At 35.8% G+C, this 25841-nt stretch overlaps 2 protein-coding genes and 1 long non-coding RNA gene across 5 annotated transcripts in view; 2 read left to right on the top strand and 1 right to left on the bottom strand.

Moving 5' to 3' along the window:
- Positions 1 to 5470, top strand: part of LOC105618654 (microtubule-associated protein futsch) — a 51341-nt gene extending 45871 nt beyond the window's left edge. The window contains exons 8-9 of the mRNA XM_012200185.1: positions 27 to 4559; positions 5301 to 5470. Coding sequence (XP_012055575.1) covers positions 27 to 4559; positions 5301 to 5470 — 4703 coding nt within the window. The remainder of the gene's footprint in view (positions 1 to 26; positions 4560 to 5300) is intronic.
- A 7170-nt stretch (positions 5471 to 12640) lies between these two features.
- Positions 12641 to 25841, bottom strand: part of LOC105626695 (uncharacterized family 31 glucosidase KIAA1161) — a 17255-nt gene continuing 4054 nt past the window's right edge. The window contains exons 2-11 of one of the 3 annotated variants that reach the window (XM_012208002.1): positions 24463 to 24746; positions 23737 to 24066; positions 23539 to 23685; positions 22873 to 22961; positions 20698 to 20891; positions 17310 to 17446; positions 15385 to 15600; positions 15105 to 15215; positions 13658 to 14653; positions 12641 to 13547 (exon numbers count right to left, since the gene is read on the bottom strand). In XM_012208002.1, the coding sequence (XP_012063392.1) occupies positions 12641 to 13547; positions 13658 to 14653; positions 15105 to 15215; positions 15385 to 15600; positions 17310 to 17446; positions 20698 to 20891; positions 22873 to 22961; positions 23539 to 23685; positions 23737 to 24066; positions 24463 to 24746 (3411 nt within the window). Of the gene's footprint in view, positions 13548 to 13657; positions 14654 to 15104; positions 15216 to 15384; positions 15601 to 16225; positions 16270 to 17309; positions 17447 to 20697; positions 20901 to 22872; positions 22962 to 23538; positions 24067 to 24462; positions 24747 to 25841 lie in introns of those variants that run through there. The other 2 variants (XM_012207994.1, XM_012208010.1) reach the window with 2 other exon arrangements.
- On the top strand, positions 16905 to 19326 carry LOC105626720. Its single transcript, XR_001046530.1, has 3 exons — positions 16905 to 16952; positions 17344 to 17469; positions 19148 to 19326. It is a non-coding gene; the product is annotated as an uncharacterized LOC105626720 (long non-coding RNA).

Genomic DNA, 25841 nt, shown 5'->3' with positions numbered 1-25841 from the left:
GCTTGATGATATTAAAATTTCGCAAGTACCAGAAGCAAAGGGAGAACGATCAATTTCACCAAGTTCAGCCGATGATCAAAAGGACAAATCTAAATCATCCAGTGAGAGGTTTGATGATATTAAAGTTTCGCAAATACCAGAAGTAAAGGCAGAACAATTAATTTCGCCGAGTTCAACCGACGGTCAAAAGGACAAATCTAGATCATCTAGTGTTGCCAGTGAGAGGCTTGATGATATTAAAGTTTCGCAAATACCAGAAGCAAAGGGAGAACAATCAATTTCGCCTAGTTTGGATACTGGAAAGATTCCAAAAGACGAATCTGCTAAATCGTCGCGAGCTAGTTCGCCAGTGGATAAAACTCCAAAGGATAGATCACGTTCGCAAAGCGTCTTCGATGCTGGTGAGAAAACACCAGCCAGATCTAGAACAGCCAGTTTATTCGATGACAAATTATCAGAGAAACCATTTCAAGAGGAAAAACATTTCGACATGGGGAAACCACTTGATGAAAAGGTTGAATGTAAGAAAGATAGTAAGAGTCCTATAACTTCTCCTGAGACAATCGAGAAAAAAATGCAGAAGATCCGCGAGAAACGATTTGCCGATTTTAAAGAGCCGGACATCGGACAACCGAGCAAGGTAGAAAAATCAGATGATGAAGAAGAAGATGTCATTAAAGTGACAGCCGAGAAGAAGGCGGAGATCGAGAAGTACATCATAGATGAGTTCATCATGAGGAAAAGAAAGATCAGTCTGACGGTGATCGAGAGATTAGTTATGACGTATTCGGTGCCTCAATTTATAGTGATGGAAATAATAGAAGACATTATTAACCGGCAAAATATACCTAGGAGTGCAGTCTTCGATTTCGTAGACGACAAAGCCTCCTCCGAGCCTCAATACGGAAAAGAATCCGAAACGGAATTGCTGGCACCGCAAGAAAGAGCGAAAGTAGAAGAATATATTATTGAGGAATTCATTATGAAAAAGAAGAAGATCACGCCGGAAGTCTTGGAAGAAATGGTCATTGTTAAATCTGTGCCACGATACATTCTCATTACAATTATTGAAGAAATCATTGTGAAGAAAAAGATACTTAGGAACACCATAATTGAAGGCGACTTAGGAGAATCAGGAGAAAAAGATCTAGATATTTCTGAAAAAAGAGAGGAGCCTGTTATATCAGCTAGCGTAGATTTTGGAAAAGTAACTCAAGATGTTACTCAAGAGAACATTCACAGTCATGAAAAATCAGGCGATACTACGAAGGAAAGTCTGGATGGCAAAATATCTCCTGCAGGGAGTGATCGATATGGCAGGGATTCGAAAGCGGCGCTTTCTGCTAGCCCCAGCTTAAGTCCGGAACCTATTCCTTCCGACAAATCAACTCAGGATAGTCCAGCTCGATCAGAGCCGCATATAGATGAGGAGATTCTCATATCGGAAGAGAAGCGAATGGAAATCGAAAAACTCTTGGAGGAAGAATATATAAAGAAAGGAAAGAAAATTACGGAAGTGATACTCGAAGAGATAATCATCATGACTTCTCTACCTAGGTATATTATCCTAGAAATAGTGGAAGAAATTATATTAAAGAGAAAGATCCCAAGAGAATCTGTGATCGATGTGGAAATTTATCAAGAAGAAGAACCAGAAGACTACGATAAAGCAATGTATCATTATGAAGGAACAACGGATGTAGATTATGAACTGCCGCATGCTAGAGATATGTATCCAGAATCGGGTGAGCAACAGTTGGATAAATCCGATTATCCATCAGATTATGAGAGCCAATTTCACAAGGCCTTCGTTGGTGGTATGACGGAGATGAGAACGACACATATAACCACATTGTCTGGAAAATCGACTCCGGAATTTACACATGACACTGCTTCCAAAATCGAATCAACCGATAAAGTACCTGAAAAGTTATCGGAATCTACTCTGACCACGACTCACATAACAAGAACAGATGTGGAAGACACGAAGGCTGTGCAATCTGCTCAAACTATTACGATATTGAGAGAAAGCAAAATTACGGAAACTGTCGATAAAGACAAATCTGAAGAATCTGCGGGGATTTCGGCAACAGTTACATCCGGTCATGCGGCCGAATCGGATGGCGACGTTATTGTAAGTAAGACGACAATCAAACATGAAGTGATTAAAGAGGAGGAATCTGGGAAGACAACTGAAGTCATGAAAGGAATTGAACCACCAGGATTTGGATCACAAGAAATAGTTAAAGAAATTGAACAATCGAGTATTCAACAAGATGAGCCCGAAGCGATTACCAAGATCATTAAGGAGGAAATTATGGAACATGACGAGCCGGAAGTAGTCACTAAAGTTGTCAAACGTGAAATTATCGAGCAAGATGAGCCTGAAATTATCACAAAAGTGATCAGACGCGAGATTGTCATCCCTGATGAAGAAATTAGCGACTCGAAGGAAGATTCTGGCGAATATATGAAGACTATTACAACGAAAAAAACAACGCGAACAATCGTGACAGAGGAATTAGCAGATGCCGAATTAGCACAAGCTGATCCTTCGAAAATTCACACAGATCCTACTTCAGATTCAACTTACAAGGTTGTGAGTGACGAAGGTGACGCAGCCAGCGCCGATATAAAGCGAATCGTGACGACTGTAACCACGATTACTGGACCGGACGGAAAAGTTACCACAAAGACAGACGTCAAAGAGAGCACAGACACTTTGGCCGGCGAGGAAGTATTAGAAAAATTGACGGAAACTACTAAATCTGCAGAAAAAATTATTAAAGAAACGATTACGACTGTGACATCGGGTACTACAACGCCCGACGTAAAAGCCTTCTATTCCGATTCTGGTAAATCGACACCCGATCTTAAACATGAAGCTAAACTTGAATCTACAATAAAAGAACGCTTAGACGCAGACAAATTTGAACATCCGGTGTCTCCTTTGATACGAGAACTTATATCTGATGACAAAAGTTATTCTGGTAAGTCTTCACCGGATATATCGTTGCCTAAGGATATCGTCTTCAGTGGCAAGTCTACTCCAGAGGTTCCTACATCGCCGTTAATTAGAGACGGCGCTGCAGTTCAACCTCATGTATCGGGTAGATCGACGCCTGATAAAAGATCCGATTGTCGATCCTCTACTAGCACACCGGAAGGATTCAGATCGGGCGAGATGATTCGAACTATCGTTACGACTACAAAGACGGTTTCCGACGAAGGTGAAATAGTAACGACCACCAGGGAAGTCACAGAAACGACAAATGAGAAAGGCGAGACAGTTGTGTTGGCGGAAAAGACTGATGTGAAGGTAGATGAACGTCTGCCAAGCAAAGATGCTGCGGAAAGCGCGATCAGCAGCATTATCGGCAGCATCAAATCCTCGGAATTGCAACGTGGCGATAGTCCAGGATCCGACGACATAATCGGCGAAAAGGATCATGCTCCGGTCAGTCCATCGAGTGAATATAGTAGCACACGTAGTAAAGTCATGATACACCCATGGGGTAGCAGCGAGGAGCGACATACTTATTCTGACGATGAACCACCCAGTTCGTCTCTTTCTTCAACCTCACAAGTCGGATATTCACCGCAAATAACGCATCGCTATGAATCATCTTCTGATAAACAAGAGGAGCAGAAACAAGTGGAATTCTCGGTGGCCGCGATGAGTAGCAGCTTCTACGGTGAGCTGCCAGCAGTACCGCCTCAGATATCTGCTATGAAAACTTTTCACGGTGAGACTGGTATGCAGAAAAGCAGTGATCCCATTCATAGTCGATTCACAGTAGAAAAGGAGCCCGCTGGTGATTATGGAGAAAAACTGGATGCAAAGAGATACGTCGACGAGGCCGACCTCGACTTCGATAAAGCTCTGATGGATAAAGAGATGAAGGAGATCGGAGGGACTTTCAGCAGCGGAATAGCGCCCAGATACACAAATGGTAATCTTCGTCATGAAGCAACCGACGAAAAAGATCATCCATCGTCTTCATTCCGGGATGATAAAGATGATTCAAAGGGTGATTCGAAAAAAGATCCTTTGGAGGGATGGGGAACCCCTCTTGGGCTGCCGTCTCCTAAACCGCCCAAAAAGTTTAATCTGAAGAATTCTGCTCAATTTCCATCGTGCTCAAGTGAGACAACCTCCGACACTTTGAATTTCGATGTTGTAAAAAATTGGGGAGAACCTCTTAGGCTGCCTTCCCCCGCACCAGTGACTAATGAGATATCGAACAAAGGAGCACCCAGTACACCGAAAAAAGAACGGAAACAAGCGAAGAAGATTCAGTCAGAGAATATCAAGAACAAAAAACGTTCGGAAAGTCCCGGTAAAAATGAGAAGAAGATAAAAGATTCGAAAAATAAAGTTCAACCGGTTTACATGGATTTGGCGTATGTGCCCCATCACGGAAATTCGTACTACACATCCTTAGAATTCTTCAAGAGAGTGCGAGCGAGATATTACGTCTTTAGCGGCACCGAGCCCAGCCGAGAAGTCTATGACGCTCTATTGGAAGCTAAAAAGACTTGGGAGGATAAAGATCTCGGTAAGTTTATTAAGATTGTGTTGAAAACATTATAGATTTACATCTTTTCATGATAAATTATTGTTATATTTGTACATTATTTCCATTTAAAATTAAAGAATGTAACTCAAACTTTACAATAATCAATATTGCTTATATTTTTCTTGATAACTAACAATTTAATTGAGATTCCTAATATTTATTAACTATTTATTTATTTCTTTATTACTACTTCTTTTTATCATTATACTAAAACTTATCTTGATCATGACAAAAACAATATTAATTAGATTTAAATCTTAATTAAGATTTATTATAAATATATTTATATTCGAATGTTAATTCAAATGAGAATAATATCTACGCTAATTATACCAATACATGTTCCGAGCGTATTTTGATATAATTTTCATGTTTTCATATCATTTATATTTTCATATTTAATTAGAACTTACAAAATATAATTCATTTATATTTGCGAATAATCTATAATTGTTGGTGTCCATACATAATTTATATCTTAATTTTACTTTTAGACTCTTTTAATTTAATATTTACTGCTTAATTTTTACACTGAAGAGGAAAACAATTCTCCTTTGCGATACGATTACATTTTATTGTAAATATATTTTTCATGTAATAGTTTAATAATAAATGTATGAATATTGCGCTTTGACATCTACATTTAATTTTTATTAATTATTTCTTTTATTCATTCTGACCTTTGCCAATTTTTAATGATTATTTTTATTTTTTTTTCAGAGGTAACCATGATTCCGACCTATGACACCGATACTTTGGGCTATTGGGTCGCCGATAACGAGGAAGCGCTCGCGGCGAACCACATAGATCTATCGCCGTCCGCATCCAGATGTACTATCAATCTCCAAGATCACGAGACTAGTTGCAGCGCCTACAGGCTCGAGTTCTAGGGATTGGCAGCCTGCTCAGCCGTAATAGTCGAGTTCTGAGCGGCGTCCAGAATGCGTTATCATTCTGCATTTTCGGACCCATTTCTACAAGAGAAAAATAGAAAAAAAGAAGAGAAAAAGAGTCGAGCGCTCAGGCCGACCTACCGTCCCGTCAGGTGATTCCTGACCTCCCTCCTAGGAGACCCGAAGACGAACAGCATTTCGAATTTTCGAGATTCCCTCGCGGTCATAGCTCCGCGGCCTAGCAGGATCGTAGAAATCCCGTCGAACAATGTAGAGGCAGTCCTGACGAAGCGAGGCCGATTTTGTGTGAATCGCGCTCAGGTTTCAAATTGGGATTGTTTAATCTAATTTAGGACGTTCTCCTTATTCCTTTGCGAGGAAACGATGCGGGCGACGAGAAGAAAGAAACAGAGAAAATAAGAGAGAGATCGCGAGGGTTTCTTCTCTTGCACGGGAATACAAGGTATAAATTAATTATTTACTTCTAAGAAGCCGATTATTAATAGGGAGAAATTTACATTTGATTAAGATTCATGTTGAGCTGATAACAGATTCATCGACAGATGTTTATATTTCCACATTCTGCACTGTATGCAGCCCGTAGTGTGCTGATACCGCCTGCAATATCTTATCGATCACTGCTCAAATCAAAGACATTTTTGCAAAGATTTCGCGCTGAAACTAAAGCAAAGCGATGATTACGACGTTGCATGAGCGACGATCGATCGCAAAGCGACGACGATTCATAAGCGCTGCGGTGACAATCTGTGCGCTATCGAAAATTATAAATTGATTTTAGAATATTTCTATTTTTGATCCACTGAACATGAATCGAGACCTCCTCGCCCGCATTCTCTCCTCGATCAGCAAATCAAAGTAAAACTTTTAATATCTTTGACACAGCTGCAGCTTCAAGACGCACCGCGTAGTATTTAGTGTATCAGTTAAAAAAAAAAAGAAAAAAAGAAAAGAGAAGTACCGCATTTTAACTTACGCGGGGAGGCATATATTAGGCCAATAGGTCTCTTTATCAAAGAACTTTTTGAATTGCACATGATGTAATAAGTTGAAGTGAAATACTATATTTGTTTCAACTTATTGAACCAGTGTACATTAGTTCATCAATAAAGAATAAACCTATTGGCCACGTTTATCAGAATTTATTTTGCAATTGTCAGAAATTTTCTTCAAGTTTGGATTATACCTTTATGTCTAAAGGAATAATCCTTTTCAACGAAAAAAACTTACAATTGTAAAATAAATATTCTGCTGAATGTGGCTATCGTGAACAAGATAGAATGCGCGTTTGACGGACGCGCAAATATCGGGAGGATTTATCGTTCGTGTCATCGATGGATTACGTATTGTCCTTAAACGGGATACGTAAGGACATGAGGCACGAGGAGAACGATCCACGTTTCACCTGCAAAAACATTATCCTTCGTTGTTACGGTCCCCTTTCTCGTCATAAATGTCTATCCGTGCATAGGTAAAACGGAGCAAAATTCCATCGAGAAGTACTAGGGTAGGAGTTATCTGTATGTCGTGTTTCTATATCGTAGAGAATAGAGATACGCGGAGGAGTGGTGGTTACTTGATAGATTCGCTGCGTCAACCATACAGACGACACGGTCCAAGCTAAACGACGAGTCCGACGAGGATGATGCCGGAAGAAATCTGTAGAGCGTTTCGTTGTCGTGAGGAGAGTGCAGGGCGATGATGACATGTCTCAAAAAAACGTCCATCTGACGGACGAACAATTCGTCTTCGATCGTTTCTTTAAATTACCTTTGACTGAAGACCTTTTCTGAAATTGTGACACGAATGATACTTTAGAAAACAGCAATCGTAGCACTGACAATCTTTTATTTTTTCTGTATTAAACTAAAGATTCAGATTAAGATTGAATTTGACTAATCAAAGCAAAGTTTGCTATTATTTGATATTAATTCTTTTTTTTGATTAATCTCGATCTTTAGTTTGATATGAATTTTGCAGACATTGATAACATTAGCGCGAGATTTTCATGGTGGACAATGAATTGTTTTATGAAAGAAATAAAGGCTGCAATTCATTTGATATTACAAATTTGAAACATTTTTTGATTAGTTAATAAAATCAGTTAATAAAATTTTTTTTCCGATTCGTTAATCAAATGCTTCGAAACATTTGTAGTGTCAAGTGGACCGCACCCAAAATCTTCACCTGATTACATATCGCCTCGCTATTTCTATTAAAAGAAATATCAGATACGAAAAAGTATATAGTAAAAGTATCTTACAGTAATCAAATAATTATAGCGTCGCATAAATAATTTTGCAGTTCATCCATCTTACAGTTAGGTGTTGCAGGAAAGTTTTCTTGAGATATGATTCGAGGAAATATCTGAAGACATTTGTAAACTCCTAAGATAAAGGAGAATTTATCAAGCGAAAAATAACCTGTCCAAAAGAATTCTTCAAAAGAAAAACGATGATGGCAGAAAAAACTGACTGATGGACCTTGAAGGAAGAGTTGCTAGAGACGCTTAAACCGTGACATAGTGTCAAAAGAAAGGCTTAAGAAAGAAAGGTAATCAAAAGAAACGGGTTAAAATTTCCGCTATAAGAAATCACATCATTGTCTTCGTAATGACAGATCGAACAAAGTTCTATCTGTTGCGGTACTTAAATCCCAACTGCGAGAAAGGCCGATGTTCTCTGAAATATCGCTATTTTCTGAAGTATTGACAATGTCTGAAGAAGGCTAATCGTTGATCTTTAAATAAATATTCGTTCCTAGATGAATTTCGCGGTTTGTCGCTGGTTTGGTTATGAAATTAGCGAAAATGTATTCGGGAAAATGATTAAGATCAAACTTTTTGTACTTAACATTTTTTTAACTGAGATGTTTTAAGACAAAGCATGATAAGACGACGATGACGATTACGATATGATATAACGCGGAAAGAAAATGTGCCGATCATCGCGCTTATTTGAGATTCTACATAATATATGATTATTTTTAGTAAGTCGATGGCAGGCCTTCCATTCATTTTCATCTTACAGCAAAAGTATACCGTGACTTCCTGATGCAGGAATACGCGTTTATCAGCGAGTCTTCATGAGGCAGTTGATGATGGTTAAGTGCTCAAATAGTGCAAAGGTCCAAAATGCATGTACACAGTAACTGTCTGTACTAAAAAACTTTTGGAAAACTAAGTTCTTTCGAATTTTTTTATGAATTTTGGACATTTATGCTGTCTGGGAATCCCTCCGTCTTTTTTAAAAGATTGAAAAACAAACCGGGTCGTACCAAATATCTTGACTCTTAATATTCTTATAATTGTACCTTAAAAAATCCATCTAGTGCCGATTCTGCGTGTGTACCCCTAGATCGCAATTGTCGCATGCCGACAGTGTCATGTCGAGTCGATGTATCGCCTTGAATTAATTAAATTCGAATCGAAATCAAAACGTGTCGGTTTTGATGCGAAAGTGACTATAGCTGCGATTTAAGGATGTACCGAACGTGTACGTAGAAGTTGATTATCCGGAATTACAGGAGAATATATAGGCCAGAAGGAGAATTGATATACAAGAAGTAAAACAGAGAGACAAGTGCGATTAAGCACAATATCGAACTGTAACTTATAGAGGACACCTTTACTCATCATTCTTGCGAGATCAGACGCAAATAATACTTTGACGAAATTAAATTAATATCGCAAAAATGATAGACCATCATGTCAATAGACATCCTATGATTTTATTATGAGAAATCGAGAGAATTCTAAGTAATATTTGAAAAATGAGAAAAGGCTAAAAGATCAGGACGTACATTGTTTTATCTTGAAGCATGATCATGATGATTAAAAATGGATTTCGCCGAATGAAAGTTGGAGAAAGCTTTCCTCTATACGAGACACATTCGTGCCTACACGAAAATGATGGTGCTCGATTAGACCGATCGTTGATGACGATATTGAGATATGGTGAAATCGGGGAAGACGGTGATGAAAGCGATTTGTCTTGTCGCTGCAAATGAGAAGCGATAGAGTGGCCTTCGGGCCCAGTTTCTATAGATTAGTGCGTAAGTTTTTTACCGCCTGTAAGTTACACAGGATTTTCTGTTTCGATCGCGAGATTTACTTTCCCATGCGCATACATATGTATCTATCGCCTACGTGCTCATCTTGTCATTCGTCCGATTATTTATTGTTCATTCTTTGTTTGTGTTTCATGATCATTTTTTTTTATCGCATTCACCGGACGCAGTGGTGCGTTCATTTGAAAATCAGTCGTCAAGAAAGCGAGAATCTAACAATGTCGTTTTATGGAGACATGCGCGACCAAGATTTTATTTCGCCGATCGGCGAAAGAGAGGACGAGAATTTTGTAATAGAAAGAAATGTATAGAAGAAAGAGAAAGAATAGGCGTAAGGGACATCGAAAAAGATAGATCAGAACGATCGATATTGTTATAAATACGATTATTACCATACCAATTATTTTTAACGACTATTATGCTTGTTATCTTTGCGAATAATATTATTGTGCTATTATTATTATTATTGCAATTACTATTAATATTATTGATATTATGATTATGTTCATGAGAGAGGGTCATTATTATCATCATCATCATCGTTCTCTTTCTGTCATATACTTGAATAGAGAATTTTTATATTTATCGATACCTTCATACGTATGAATTGATATGCAAGAGAAAAGTATTTAAGAGAGAATTAGAAAGAAAGATAAGAGTAAAAGAAAGAAAGGGAGAGAGACAAGGAGAGAGAGAGAGATGATGACGATGAAGTATGTATACCTATGTATTTACGTATTATTTATTGACAAGTAATATAATGACCAGTTATCTAGGTAGGATGTTAAAATTATGAAATTCAATTTAACAAAAACAAAATAAATTAATAAACTATTAAATGAGAAGCTATTGTCGATCGATGATGATGCGCGCAGGATAGATTAAATAAACGATGAATTTATTGGAGTAATTTAAATAAAAAGTATAAAAATAACAAAAAAAGAACAAATAAATGATTAGGAACGAGCTTTCACCGAAACAGATTAGCGGGAAATATGAGGGAAGAAGAAAATATATATATTATATATATAGATATCTATATAATATATGAACAAAGTACATAAGAAAGGAAATATAATAGAGAGTGTGAAAAAGAAAGACAGAGAAAAAGAGCGAGAGAGAGAGAGAGAAAGCAGGAGAGAGAGAGAGAGAGAGAGAGAGAGAGAGAGAGCGAGATATGAAAACGTGAGCCTCAACATCTCTACGAACCCCTAAAATCGCGGTGCCCGACGGGTGCGAGAACGGTGATATCGATGATTTCCTCTAAAGAACAATTAATAATAATATTATTAATTAGAAGAGAAAAATTGTCAGTCGTTCCGGTAATGGAGGAAAATGGCAATCTTCCGCTCTCGACGTTTCTCGATTCGCTCGCGCTTTTTTCCCTCGATCGCTTCTTATCCCACGAGCCGGACAGACGGCACGAATCGATAAAAATCAAAAGATGCGCCTTTCCTCTACCGTGAAATTTTCTCAGATATTCTATGAGAAGCTCTAGTCAGAAATCACGTTTCTTGGCGCAAAGAGATAAAAGAGATCCAGTCGAAAATCTCGTTGTTGCGCAACGAGAATAGTGCGAGATTTCGCGTTTCCGGCGCGAAACAGCGCGAGATCGACGAAGATCTTGGAGAAACGTTCAAGAAACGTTCCGAGGAAACTGTGATTATATACCGCTGAACGTTGCTTGGATTTTCTCTGATATTTTAGTGTTGTTCGAGTTCCTTATATATTATACGATTACACGATCGCGGTTCTCACCCGTCGCAGCGCATCGGCGCGTCGCGTTCTTTTCGAATAACGAATTAAAAGAAAAAAAAAAGAAAAAAACTTACTGTGGAGTGTTCATGGTGCTATGATTATTATTATTATTATTATTATAGAAATAACGATGTTACGCTATATGATAAAAATGATAATATAATAAATATACACTATACCTTAGAATTTGTCGCCTGTGTGCCTCACGCGTCTTGATTTTCTCCTCGTCGATCGACCGTAGATCAGCCGCCTGTTTGAGATGTTTTTGCACAAGGATCAAAACCGGCGTAATCCCGCTGCGTACAGAACTCGATGCTGCAAACACGCGAAAATAATCTCTACGTTCGAATTACAACGATCGTGAGATACATATTTTCATGACTGCAGTATCGTTAAGTTAAATCAGTCGGGAATCGCACCAGTTTCGTATCCCGCTTCTGCATGCTCACGTATTTTGTTTTATATGTCGTGTAAGTTTGTAATGAAAAAAAGGAGGAAAAATAAATAGCCCCGTGCGCCCTATAAAACTGCGTTCAGATACATTCTCATCAATTGTATTCACTTCTTTATTTTTTTATATCATTAAAAAATGTCTTTTTTTTTATAAATGACATAAATCAGATTTACTAATGGATTATTAAAAAGTAGAGATGTAAAACCACATTATTAGGTAAAATAAATATAATTGACAGCTTAAATCTACAATTGATTCTTGTTTTTTTAATGTATGTATCGATATTTGATCTATGACATGCATTGTAATATAATACTAGTGTTGATACAATAATCTCATATCCATAGAATACAGTAACATTGGATACTTTTATTATCAAATCTTTTCGATATATTCTTGTTAAATATTGCATCTCAACTAATATATATATGTGTAAATCTCTCATAGCTTTACATGCCGTTAAGTATTTATCCCTACAATCCTGTTGCACTCTGCCAAAGATCACGATATTGATTTCATATTTATTTAGTATAATAGCAATTTTTAAATACATTTATTTAAATATATATATTATCGCATTTGCAAAATTCTTGTCGTTTTAAACGTAATGATATATATTTGTTAATGCACGATTATTTTTCTGCACTTTCGGGACTTACTGAGGAACAAGTTCATCTTGTATACTTAATAAAGGATCAAGAGGAATCGATAAAAATTTGCAGATAATCGTCATACTGACAAATCGATCGCATATCGTTCGTCGTGATCATTTTGCATACGAGCAAATCTTGTCATCGATTTCAAAATTCTTTGACATTATCCTGCATCGCATGATGTAAAAAAGTGAAGTGAAGTGAACATCGTATCTTTCAGAATCTTGTATTGTCTGGCATTTTGACGAAATATGCGATCTTATCCTCAGCTACTCTGTAATTGTGAATCCATCTTGAGCCCTTCCTTAGACTTCCGTCGATACCGTCCCTCCAGACTCCAGCCGGCAGATATACCTCCCTCTGCCTGCTACCGGAATAAAGCACTGGCGCCACGATCAACTCTTCGCCTACGGAAAATTCATCGACCACTACGTGGCATGCCGGATCGGCCGGATCCAACATCCAGAGTGGCCTGATAATAGGCAGACCAGTGTCTAAAGTCTCATTCGCGTACTTCTTCAATAATGGTGTAACCGTTTTTTGCCGCAAAGTAGTCAGTCTCTTGGCGATTTCCAAGACCGACTCATCTGAATACTTGCTTGGCAGATAAGTGAAGCGGATCACGGGCAAAAAGGTGGACAGCTGCAGCCAACGGATGTAGAGTTCTTTATCTGGTAGGTCTACTTCGTAGTCATTATCTGGATTGTTGTCTGACATCGGGAGTGCCACATCGCCGCCTACCGCTCCTGGCATGATGAACGGATAGCCGATCATACCGTAACTGAGAACGGTGGGAATGACGGTCTTGATGGCCTTCCAGGACGACGGAAAGGGAGGCAAAGACACGAAGACAGGTGCTCGTGGTCTGGAAATGGCGCTTGAAACGCCGATTACGGGTATGGTGCCTAGTATCGAACGGGTAAAGATGGTCTTGTAATGGTCAGGATTGGTGAGAGGCTGCTCGCATTTGTAGTAATGCGGCATATTCTGGGCAGTGCCCAAATCGAGATAGAACGAGTCGACATGATATTTCATGATAAGGCTCTCGAGCTTAGTCTGTAGCCATGGTAAGGTCTTGTTGTTTGTAATGTCGAGCACGCCGGCACTATTACTTTGTTTGTACCTGAAATTAAATATAAATCTTTTTTTAAAATTGTCTCACGGCTAGATTATAAAATATGTCATGATAAAAAAATATATATAATTTTTACAAATAAATTCTTGATTAACAACCTTGTTAACGCTGGAATCCTAGGATCGCTTCCTCTCTCAGAGATTAATAATCTATTAGCGACAGCGTCCTTGAAGTTGATGGATTCTGTAGAGATAAACGGCTGGATGCTGAAGACTATTCTAAATCCTCTGCGATGAATAATATTGATAGTTTCTTCCATAGAAGGGAATCGTTCCTCGTCTAAGATGAAATCACCCGGATTGGGCTGCCATTCTTCACTCAACAGGACATGCCCTTGACGAAGGAATCCCAGCGCGATCACATCTTCTGTATAGTTGTAAATAGCCGCCTCATTGATGGGTGAGATTTGCCAAACTGGTTCGGACAGCAGAGAATGAACAGCGTGCAGTTCATCGGGCTTCAAACCATCCCACAGAGATTTCTCCGCCATCGAGGAGTGCAAACTCTTCATGTTGTCGGTCGCGCAGATAGTATAGTTAAGCTGAGGTAGCGGCGTCAAATGATTAATATAAGCAAAGGCGTCATGTTTCGCCTGAAGGCAAAAGTCGTTGGTACGATTAGCATTGATTGAGACATAAAGCGGTGTTTCGGGATCCACCAAGATTGTAGCACCCTTTGAATTCAGGAAATATCTCTTCAGCACATTACCAAATGGATGTTTCCTCACGTCGCCCGTAATAAACGGGCTTAGCTCTAGGCGGCCGCGTTCTAGAGGATACACCATGTTCTGTATCTGTCCGGCGCCATACCAATGGCCTCTCTTCGAAGACCAGTCGAAGCAGTCCTTGGGATTGTAGTAAGGACTTAAACTTTGCCAGGTGACGTGGTAGCAGTACATACCCTCGCGTTTCGTGTGCGCGAGATAAAGCCGCGTTTGCTGTAGCCATTCAAGGCAGACCGAGTCTTGTCGTTGATGATGAGGAAGGCAAGGATATACCCCTGTGTTTGGTGGAATACCCTCACCAAGCCGAGCAGCAATGATCTCCGCTCCAGAACTGCTGTAGACTCTCATCACTCTTTCGTTTTTATTGAATCTGAAAAGAAAATCGATATAAATAATTATTAAAGAGAAATCTTTCTTGAACTTCAAATAAAAAATAATGAAAAAAATTAAAGGAAATTATATTTATAATTTCATATCATTATATTTATCAAGCTCTACAGTGATAAAGAAAAATTTATTGTGTAAAATATTGAATAATCGGTATTGAGATCTCCCTCCCACGGTTCTAAGATAATGTAGCCCCTGAAAAGTTAAACGTGCATGTTGGATTACCAATTGAATACGCATTTTGAGACTGGCACGAGATCAGCACGATAAATGAGCCTTAATGTATTCCATTAAGCGCTTCCTGGCAGAGGCAAACGACCGAAAGTTATTTCAGAGTAGACAAGCGATGCTGTCGACTTCAAAATATCTTCTTCAATAATGTGCTAATACATATAATTTTAATGTGTAATATTTCGATCACAATGGATGCTCACCTAAATTTCTCAAAATAAGCTCGTTGTAGAACATGCTGAGTGTAATAAATGTGAGCGAAGCCCACAAGGAAAACGATGCAGAGGAACAAGATACCAACAAATGCTTTAAGCCTGTAGAAAAATGATTTTAAAAAATTATTAAATGCCTTTAAACAATCATTAAGATACGAATAATTGATGTATAGTTCTTATTAAAAATTTCAATACATCTATTATTTAAATTCTATAAAACTTCGAGTTTTCGACATGATAAATAATTATGGACTTTCGATCGCTTTACCTATAATCAGCATTCTGACGTCTTGCACTGCTACGCAATGCTTGTGGTAACGATAACTGCAATTTCTCCTTTAAAAGACTGCTAATGCTATTTACGCTGGTTATCGTGGAAGTCGCGCTTTGCACACCCGAAAGTTCCGTGTCGTTTGCCATTTTTTCATTGACTGAGGATGATACGATTCTGCCTTTCCTTCGCGGTGGAGCTTGCAGTGGCACTCTGCAAAAGAAAATTTTGAGTTCATCGTTATTCATTCGACAATCTAAAAGCAATATAACATTAATGTTACAATTTCGCATTCAACAATATAAACATAATATGACATATGTTGTTACGTAACAGTTACATTGTTGAGAAATTATAACATTAGATTTGTTCACGTTAAAATCCTTAAAAACTTCTACACTTATAACGAGATAAACATAATATGTTCAGACATGGAAAATAAAGAAAATAAAGAACTGAACGCAAAAAGTTCATGCAACGCGAACAGATTTATCGATATTATGTTATTTTTAATTGGTATCGACTGGGTGACATCATAAAGACAAATGATTACATATAAAGATATAGACGATCTAACGTACTCTTGTATCAGATTCTAATAATTTATAATTTTCCTATATAATATAAAAAATATTAAGGAATCAAAATATATAGGTATAAAAAAAATGCATAAATACACGAATATTAAAATACACAGCGTATAACATTATAAATAAAATTCTATCCTGGAATCTGACGCAAAAATTACAGATTAACTAAAGTGGGCTTAAATAAATAAACCATGAGTTTTTTATTTCAGATTTTTCGGAAGATATCGATATATATCATCGATATATACCTTTGCAATGATACAGCGCTACCAATATCGTATCTGGGGATCATTTTATCGTCTTAGCAGAAATATTGATATTTTAATTGATTAATAAACTGATATTGTGTATAATAAATTGATAATTGAATTATTGAACTAATATCTTCGCCAATGTTTTAATTGGTTTTAAATTTATATTTTATACAATCTTTGAACTACGTCATTTTTTCGATGCAAAAACCACAATTACAAACATAATATTTTTAAATACTCAATATGCACAATATGATTGCAAAAAGTCCGAAAAATAATTAGAAAATTTTAAACAATTATATGTATACGAAAAAGCGAGGAAACTGTAATTGCGTTCGAGCGGCGACTGTTAGCCAAAACCAACGATTACGGGGAGCCAACTCTTATAGTGCGATAACCCTGAAGCGATATGAAAGAAGGTCGGACCTGACGATGATGCTTATGATGACCGTGAATACTGTCAGATAGGTACGTTTGTTTTATCTGCCTAGTCAGAAGACGACCGCAAGTGAGAACGATAAACAGTACCTCGTGTATGTGTCTAGTGGGGTTAGTTACAATGCAAATTGCGCATTTAGAGCGCAATATCACCGAGAGAAAATTGCAGGCGAAATATCCGTCTCCTGCGAGCAGGCTACACGGAGCTATTCGATTCTCTGATCTCAAACTCGGTGATAGCATTTTTAGAGATTTATTAAGCGATTGAAACGGGTTAACACAGGTGCGAACCAGCTCATTATTGGAAAGGCAAACATAGCAGCATGTAATATGTTGTGCTATGATATTATCATTCGTCGACTCAAGACTTGAAAGTTCATGGAAAAGCATCATTTGAATTATATATGAACTGCACATACACATCTGTGAATAATCTACTGAAGCCAATTAATCGCTAACAATTTTAATTATCGTTAAACAAATTAAAATTCTAATACTAAATTAATCGGAACCGTATTATCTCCGACGTAAATTTATAAATCATAAACTAATCAAAATCATAAACGCAGAGTCGATTTTTAACTTTATTCTTTTCTCCACTTCGTTTCTTAATCTTAATCAATCCGAATCTAACACTTACTTAGCCAATTCTTCATCATTTGCTTCCTCTTCAGTTTCGGATCCCAGAGGACTTTCATTCGGGGTTGAGCCACTGTTACTGAAAGTCACGCTGCTGCTGGTCTCGCTCTCGTCTCTCGTAAATTTCGAAGCGGTACCCTGAAACACAATCCGAAATTCAGGTAAATAAGTATAACTGACCCACATCAATACCTGTGCAATAAAACAAATCAAATAGTCGATTAATTGTCGAGACTATAAATTATCTTTGTCGATCATGTCATTGCAAACATGTTATGTCATCGCTCATTTACGTCTTTCCACATGGATTATAAAAGCATTGAGCAACGATGTGTAATGTTCATATTATTTTTTATTGACATTCGATCCGTGAAGAAATACCATCGATAAGACATCACTACTATTAATATTTTATTGAATCTTATATTTATCTAGATTTATGTTACTTGTTTTTAACATTCTTTTTTCAAATGAATACTGAAAAATTGCAAACAGAAATATGTGAAATATTCGAAACAATATTGCTAAGCATATGAATTGCGATAAATAATTAAGTACAACGATCATATTCAGAAATGCATTCTTTATCAGCAATGTTTACTACGTATCGTATATCAAGTGGAAAATTTAGCAAACAAGAAATGGAATATTTTAGGCAGTCAGTACCAGTATCACTCAGTACCATCTCTTTGTAACAAAACGTCATTCAAGGACATTTTTTGATCTTTGTTTTAAAAATATTAACGTCACGCTAATTACATAGCATGGCAATGCTCTTTGAATGCAAGTATTAATACGTTACGCAGTTCGATTAATTGCTGATATATTGCCTTGATGATCGATATCATACATCGCGTGATTATTGATCTTATCGAAAGTTTGTGTTTCTTCTCAAATATCTGTGATGCTAAACTAAAAAAATCTTATAAATATGAAAGATTTTACCTTTTCATCTGCATTTATTTAAATGCATTTATTTAAATCTTGCGTATTTAAAATAAAAGATACATAATTAAATCTCAAAAACGGAAAAGGACAAAGAAAATGTAAAAAATTATAAAAAAATACAATTTAAACAGTTGAATCTAAAATATAACATCGCGAAACAATGTTACTGTTCATGTCGAGTAAACTTGTTTTTTTATGAAGTAGAATATTGCAAAATAACTCGCAAACGATAAACGTTACGTAACACATATATTGTTGAAAAATTTGTTTTTTTTCTAAAGTGATACGCGAGAATGAATATTGTAGTAGATGATTAATAGAAAGAAACATTGGATTTGTTGGAAATCGTAAAAGAAGATTATCGTTAAAAATCATAAAATATATTTTTTATTATTTTTAATATACAAGATTCGTATATAATGTTTGTCTAAAGGTTTTTTTCTTTAATTTTTGCTGTGATATTTATTAAATCAACAGAATTTTTGGATTTCTTTGATCAATATTCATAGTCTTCTTACATTTAAAATCACCTTTATAATTAGATACAATCTTAAAATGTTATAAATCAAGGTTATAAACTAGGAAAGGTACAGGGTGGTATTCATAGTGTTCTTATTTTAAGATCGTTTTAAATAATATCTTAAGATGCTAATTATATACACGGTTCTTTGCTTGGTTCATGACGTTTTAAAATTATATTTATTTTTAATCAGATAGTTTTAAAATATAAGAATCGATTGAATATCGACCATAGAATCATATTAACATCTTAGACATTAGTCTTACTTAAGACTATCTTAAAATAAGGATATGGACTATGAATATCGGCCTTCATTCTGCAAATTGTTTTTAATCGCACCTCCTGAATGACATTCAATTTGCTTTTTTTAGCAACAGCCAAGGCATTCTCCAAGGAATATATTAAACTGTGTCTGTGATCCTTGACGTCAGTCTCGTGCCACTCATACCGATCCATATCACTTATTGATTTCTTTCTCCGTTTTTTCTTGCGATATACAATATAATGTAAAATGCTTAACTCGATAATAAAGTTAACATAAAATTATAAATGACAATCTCCGATTATGTAGAACAATCACCAATTATTATTATTAAATTATTATTATTAAGAGAGCTTTCAAGTATAATTCGGAAGTACAGATCGAATTATTTCTTTAGTGAAAAATCGTAGTATATTAATCACTTGAAATTAAGTTGATCATGAAGCTTCTTTTCACAAATGTGCGAAAATAAAGAGAGAATACAATGTTGTCTTCGTTATTAGAGGAAATGATACTGATTAGTTAGTGAATAAGAAATATGTGGAATGTTATTGTTTGATGACTTTTGGTACCTTTTTCAGGCGAGCATGTAAAGTGTAAAGGTCATTGCACGTAAAAGTTCAGTCGTAAGATCATAAAAAATAATAAATTGATTGGCTATCGCGTTGGGACAAGTGATAAATCATGTGATTGTCTTCCCGTTGCTTGATAAGCTTGCAATCTTTCGATGGAACGAAATCTTATGACTATGATCACTGCTTTGAGGTTATAATGTTTCATTCGTGATTACAGTCACGTGACTTATCTCTTGCCTCGACGCGGTAACCATTCAATTTATAGCTTTTTATGGTCTTACGATTACTAAAAATTTTACATGCAATGGCTCTTTTTCTTTTGATATATAAGGAATATTTCTGTTGTCGTTAGTATATTTTGCGTCATCCTCTTCTAATATTTATAGTATTGATTCTGTCAAATTCGATTTTGTCAAGTTTTCTCCTTTCAACAGGTGATAAACGCATGGTGGGAACTCGCGAAGTTGGAACCGGCGTATGTGCGAACATTTTCGAAAATGTCGACGATATTAATAGCAATGTCAAAATAAAATACATAATAAACAAATGTGAAATCAAACGGAAAGAAACCGCCGAAGAATTATTTATCTATTAAAACAAAGATGGAGGTAATTGAAAATCTTGACAAAGAATTATCTGGAAGAGAAATAGTGGAGATTTATGGTATAATATTGGATATTTATGGAACCAACTATCAATAAAATTAAAAAAGGAAAGGAAAGAATTCGACAATTTTCAACATCAGCAATTAAAATGATTTTGCAAAAATATGCCTTCAAAAGGGCAACGAATGAAATTTTAGAGGAAATATTTGAAGGGAGAAATGCTAAAAACTTATGCTACGGTACTGAGTGATTGTCGCTAAGTGACGCGCGACTGGCTACCAATTTTGTCAAGTTCTAGCCTATCATTATCAATTTAACAGAATCGGCAACATACTGTACTTATATGAAAATTCCTTGATATGTTTTAATGATAGATCCCTCGGATTAATGACATATATAACATATGAATTTTCACAAAATAAAGATTATTGCAATAGTAATTATATATTGTCGCTTTATACTAATATAATTCAACTTACGTTTTGTCTGTCTATTCGAAGATCGTCCATTTCGTTAAGTTTGCTGGGCATGGATATGCTTGTCTTTCTTATATTCGTAGTGCGTAGTGATGTCACTTCCGGTAATACTTTCACCGTCGTTGTCTCATTGGAAGTTTTTTGATTATTCTCTTTCTTGACTGCATTAACAACGTTGGCATTATCGCTCAGTTTGCCTGGAGAATCTGAAAATCAATCGAAAGGAATAATTAAATAAAAATTACAAATGCTTAAGCATAGCGCCTTAAAGCATAGCGTAATAATAATTAATTTTGTAGAAATAATATTAAACAATTAATAGTATAATCTTTAAATTTGCATAATTTAAAGCCGTTACCGCTGGATAAATATTCGTACGACATTAGCATTAAAAATGAATGCACCTACGCAAGTATGTTCTTAACTTTGCTAACTTATCGCAGAGCAAACTCTCGTTAAGAAAACATGGCGATAATTGAAGTAGCGGCGCCGATCGGAGATTAAAAAGATCACTGCAGGAATAATTTAAAAAAGTTAGTGCTTTTACTATATGTTAGTGGCAGAACAAATAAATATCGAAGAGCTTGATATAACCTTTCATTATATTCGCAAACATAAATGACACAAATAGGCAAATTTTATTTATTATATGCCAATCAATCAAATCTTTTTCTTAAACGAGCACAATAGAAATAATTGTAAAAAGTGTAGCTTGTGTGCGAGATAAAAATGTGTGACTGTCCGCAAAAGCAACACGATAAAACTATTGAGAAAATCGGTCCAGAAACTGTAACTCTTTTTTCGAAGTGTCCTACACCGTATCGTCCTGGAAAAGATATCCTTGAACATGCAATTCCCAATGGATCTGATCGGATGTCAATCGATTCCGTGCAGTCCAGTAGCAATGATATAAGATACGATTTTACGAAAACTTCGACAGATACACAATCTTCCAGTGAATCAAACAGAATAGTAGGTTATTAATTAGAAATGTCTTCGATAAATGGAAACACAATAAAATTATTTGTAAAGATTATTTGTCATAAACAAATAATGAATATCCTTTATCAGTTACTTGATAATTGCAGTATAAATTTGTTTGTCCCACAAAATGTGATCATTCTGATGAAGAGAGTTCTAAATTGTCATCGGTTTCTCTTGAGACAAACAAAATTAAGGCGATCGTTGAAGAGGAACCAGAAATCGAATGTACATTGGCCATAATAAAGCCGGAAGCAGTGATTTACAGAAAGGAAATCGAGAATGAAATACATGAAGAAGGATTTGAGATTTGTCAGACTCGTTGGCTGCAGCTGACACCTGAACAAGTTGCTGAGTTTTATAACAATCACTTCGGCGAATTAAGTTTTCCTAATTTGGTGGCATATATGTCCTCAGGATCTATTATAGTATTCGTATTAGCAAAACAGAACGCTATTGAAGAATGGAAAAGGATTATAGGACCGACCACGGTTTGCCAATTATTTTCAAATTTTATACGTATTAGAATTCTCAAATGATACTTGAAAAATCAATTCCTTCTGATTTATTTTAAGAATCGTTTCAGGTAACAGAAGCGCGTTTGTATTTTCCTGACAGCATTCGAGCGAAATATGGTCGCAAGGGAGATGACTTAAAAAATGCTATCCATGGCAGTTACAATCACGAAGAGGCCGAGAAAGAAATCCATTTTTTCTTTCCTAGATGTAAAATGTTATTTTCTGTTTTATTTTTTAATACTTAAATGTTTAGCGTTATTTCGATGTTAAATTAGAAATCTTTTTTTGTTTTTCTTTACAACTTGTTTTCAGTCATAATTGAACCTGTGTTAAGAGACGAGATGGCTGAAGATTTTTTATGGGAAACTATTAATCCGATTCTTGTCAAAGGTTTAACAATGGTAAAGTAATTTTTGTCGACAAAAATTTACGATATATTTTGCAGATAATTTTTTTAGTTCAATATCCTACGATTTATTCTAAATAAATCACCCTTTACAGTGTTGCAAGCAAAAACCGGCCGATCCTGTATTGTGGTTAGCACATTGGTTGATCCTAAACAACCCTAACAAGCCTAAACTACCGGAAGATCTCGCTTTAATTCCAACATAATTTCTTCCGAATCATTTCATACTGCAGACCTGTTCTACACTTTAACGCATAACACCCGCCGTCTTACCCACTAGATCTATCTCCTTCGAAGTTTCTTGACGACGACATGATGGCATCCTTTTTATTCTCTTCTCCGCTACGGTTTGTGGATTGTATCTTGAAACATTAAAAAAAAAAGGGATATTACATTGTTTTGCTTTGTAAAATAAAATTTGCATTAATTCGTATTACTTTCATTTTTCCTTCCTTTCATTGAAATAATTGAATTTCTTTATAATTGAATTTAAAAGAATATCCAATGAAAAATGGTAATGATATCGATGTTGAATCGACGTCGATTCGATATCGATTCCATCCATTATCATTTTTAACTGGGTATCATACATTCATAAAAGTTATTTAATATTATTTCGCAATTTTGAAGACATTAATGTTTCTTCTGTTTTATTTTTAATTTATTCTAATTCATTTTTCTCGGGGTTTTCTCACAGTTAGAACAGTGAGAGAGTACAGTGAAGATGTGGCATTAAAGTATTAGAAGAATATTGGATATTTTGTAAAAATTATTTAATCTGTTATTCTATTATTTCGAAGATATTAGAGATTCTTGTGTTTATTTTATTTTTTATTTATTTTATCTCATCTATCTAGGTTTAATTAAAACAGTAAGAGAATGAAAACGAAATATTAAAATGATACTGTTAGTATTGTGCATATTATTTTCAGTAATTACCTGGATTCTACCAAATGCTGAACGATGTCGACAATCGCTGTCGGGTTCTCTCCGCTTATCCGAGAATAGTCCAATTCGTCATTCGCATCTTTCTCGTCTTTACCGACTTTCACACCACGATCCGTTTGCCGCGAAGAGTTCTCTTGTCTTTTCTCGGCATTCACTTCGCTTGTGCGATTTTGTTTCGCTATCGGTCGCCGTTCGCGTCGTTCGGGTTTTGAATCGTTCGCACACTGATTTTTCTTTAACACTCGCGGTGCTTCATCGACATTCCGTTCGTTCTCACATCGCACTCCATTCCGCTTTGGCTTCGCTCCGTCGATCTCGAAACGTACTCGCACCGTCGCTGTACCATCCACATCATCGAAACCGCTGCGGCTAATTTCCTGCGGAGCCTTGATTAATTCATTGTCGACCTCGCCCGCCTCGTCGTCGTACCTTGTCTCGCCGGTTCTCTGTCTGCTACCTCGTAATCTTTCCTTAGATGAATTCGGTGATGAAGAATCGTGAATTTTATTGACAGGCGACCTTCAAAATACAACGAATCCCATTATTAAACAATTAATAACTACAACGGTGATTTTGATTTACGTCAATCAATTATTGACATATTTTTTTTATCATGTTTGTAATTGTTTCAAAAAATTTTCTTAATTAATAAATATTAGATATGTAATAAATATTAATGTAATGAAAGATTGTACAGAATTTAATTTAAAAATATATGAAATTTAAAAAAGAAAGAGAAAAAAAAGAAAATTGTTTGACTTAGAACTGTAAGATTTTTTTTTTAAGAAAAAAATTATTTTATTCGTCAAAAGAGTATTGATATTACAAAATTTCATTTGTACCGAGTGATAATAATTTATATATAAATTCAATTTTTTATTTATTATTTATATATCGATAGAAAATTGTAGATACCTTCTCGGTGAACACCAAGGATCCAACCAGATGGGATCGATTAACGTCGATTCCTTGGATTTAACGGAGCTGACGTGATCAGGGGAACCAATACCAGGTTTGTACCAAGGTGACGGTATCTTGAGGACCCTGCCTAAGGTCGACCACTCCTGATTGGTACTCTCGTCTTGATTAGAGGGTGATGGTAAGACAGACAGGGAGACGCCCCGTCGTTCAGCCAGTCCGATCGGATCAACACTGGCTACCTTCACGTCCCAAGGATTGACGATGGATAGCAGCACTTTCTGCGTCGTAGAACAGAGACGGGATGATGATCACAGAGATCTGGGAAGTGTGGGAGAGGCGGAACGCGAGAATGATGATCGCTGAAGCCGTTTGTATGGGTAGACTCGTTAAGTCTCGTTAAAGTTATCCGCGGTAAATGCGTTCTCTTTCTCTTTTTCTTTCTCTCTTTTTCCATTTTGCATGATTCCGATCGGGACAAGGCTGCTTCCTAATTATAAAAGCTCATTCGTGGGAAAGATACATCGAGAAACGTGAGAAATTCCAAAATTATGTTGAGCAATTTTTTTCGCGGAAAAAAGATCTGATTCTTCTGAAGTAATTAATTATTAATTAGTTAGAATTTTTCAATGATTTGGTAAAAATATGGCAAAATATATAAAGAATAAAACTATAAAGGATCCCGCTAATTATATGGAAAATATGGAGCCTCGGTGAAATGAGTTAGTTTTTGTACATATAATTTTACATATATTATAATTATACATATGTAATTTATAAAGTTGTGAACAAAGAATATTATAAACACAGTTCAATAACTTTCTATTTGATGATATAAGTGTCTTTCTTTATTACTCTCTGAATATCAAGAAAGATGATATTCGTGTCGATTTGTACCACTAAATGGAAAGAAGAGAAGGTGTTATGGCCAGTGTATATATTGTAGTCTCCCTTAATATTTCCGCTATTATATAATGAATCTTAATGATAACTTATGGAATTATTTGTTCAGTAGTTCAGTTTACACTATGATGCTAATATACCATTCATTATAATATATTAATACCAAGCCAACACTTATTATAATGCATTTTTACTTTCAAGTATTTCGAAACGTTTCTGAGATACATTTTAGCATTTAATTATACCTACTTTCTCATTTTTCTTAAACTTGCATATTATCACGCGAATATATATATATTTTGAATGTGTTAAATAACATTTTATTTGATTGTGTGTATATATATATATATATATATATATATATATATATATATATATATATATATAATAAANNATATATATTATATGTACGTCCTCATAGGTTAGGTTATTATACTTACTNTAGTTAGTTTATTTTTTTACGTTTTTTTTAA

This window comes from Atta cephalotes, assembly GCF_000143395.1.
Source record: "Atta cephalotes unplaced genomic scaffold scaffold00001, whole genome shotgun sequence".
In the NCBI taxonomy this organism is placed as follows: domain Eukaryota; kingdom Metazoa; phylum Arthropoda; class Insecta; order Hymenoptera; family Formicidae; genus Atta; species Atta cephalotes.
The sequence above is the reverse complement of the archived record's forward strand: the minus strand, read 5'-3'. Positions and strand labels throughout refer to the sequence as shown.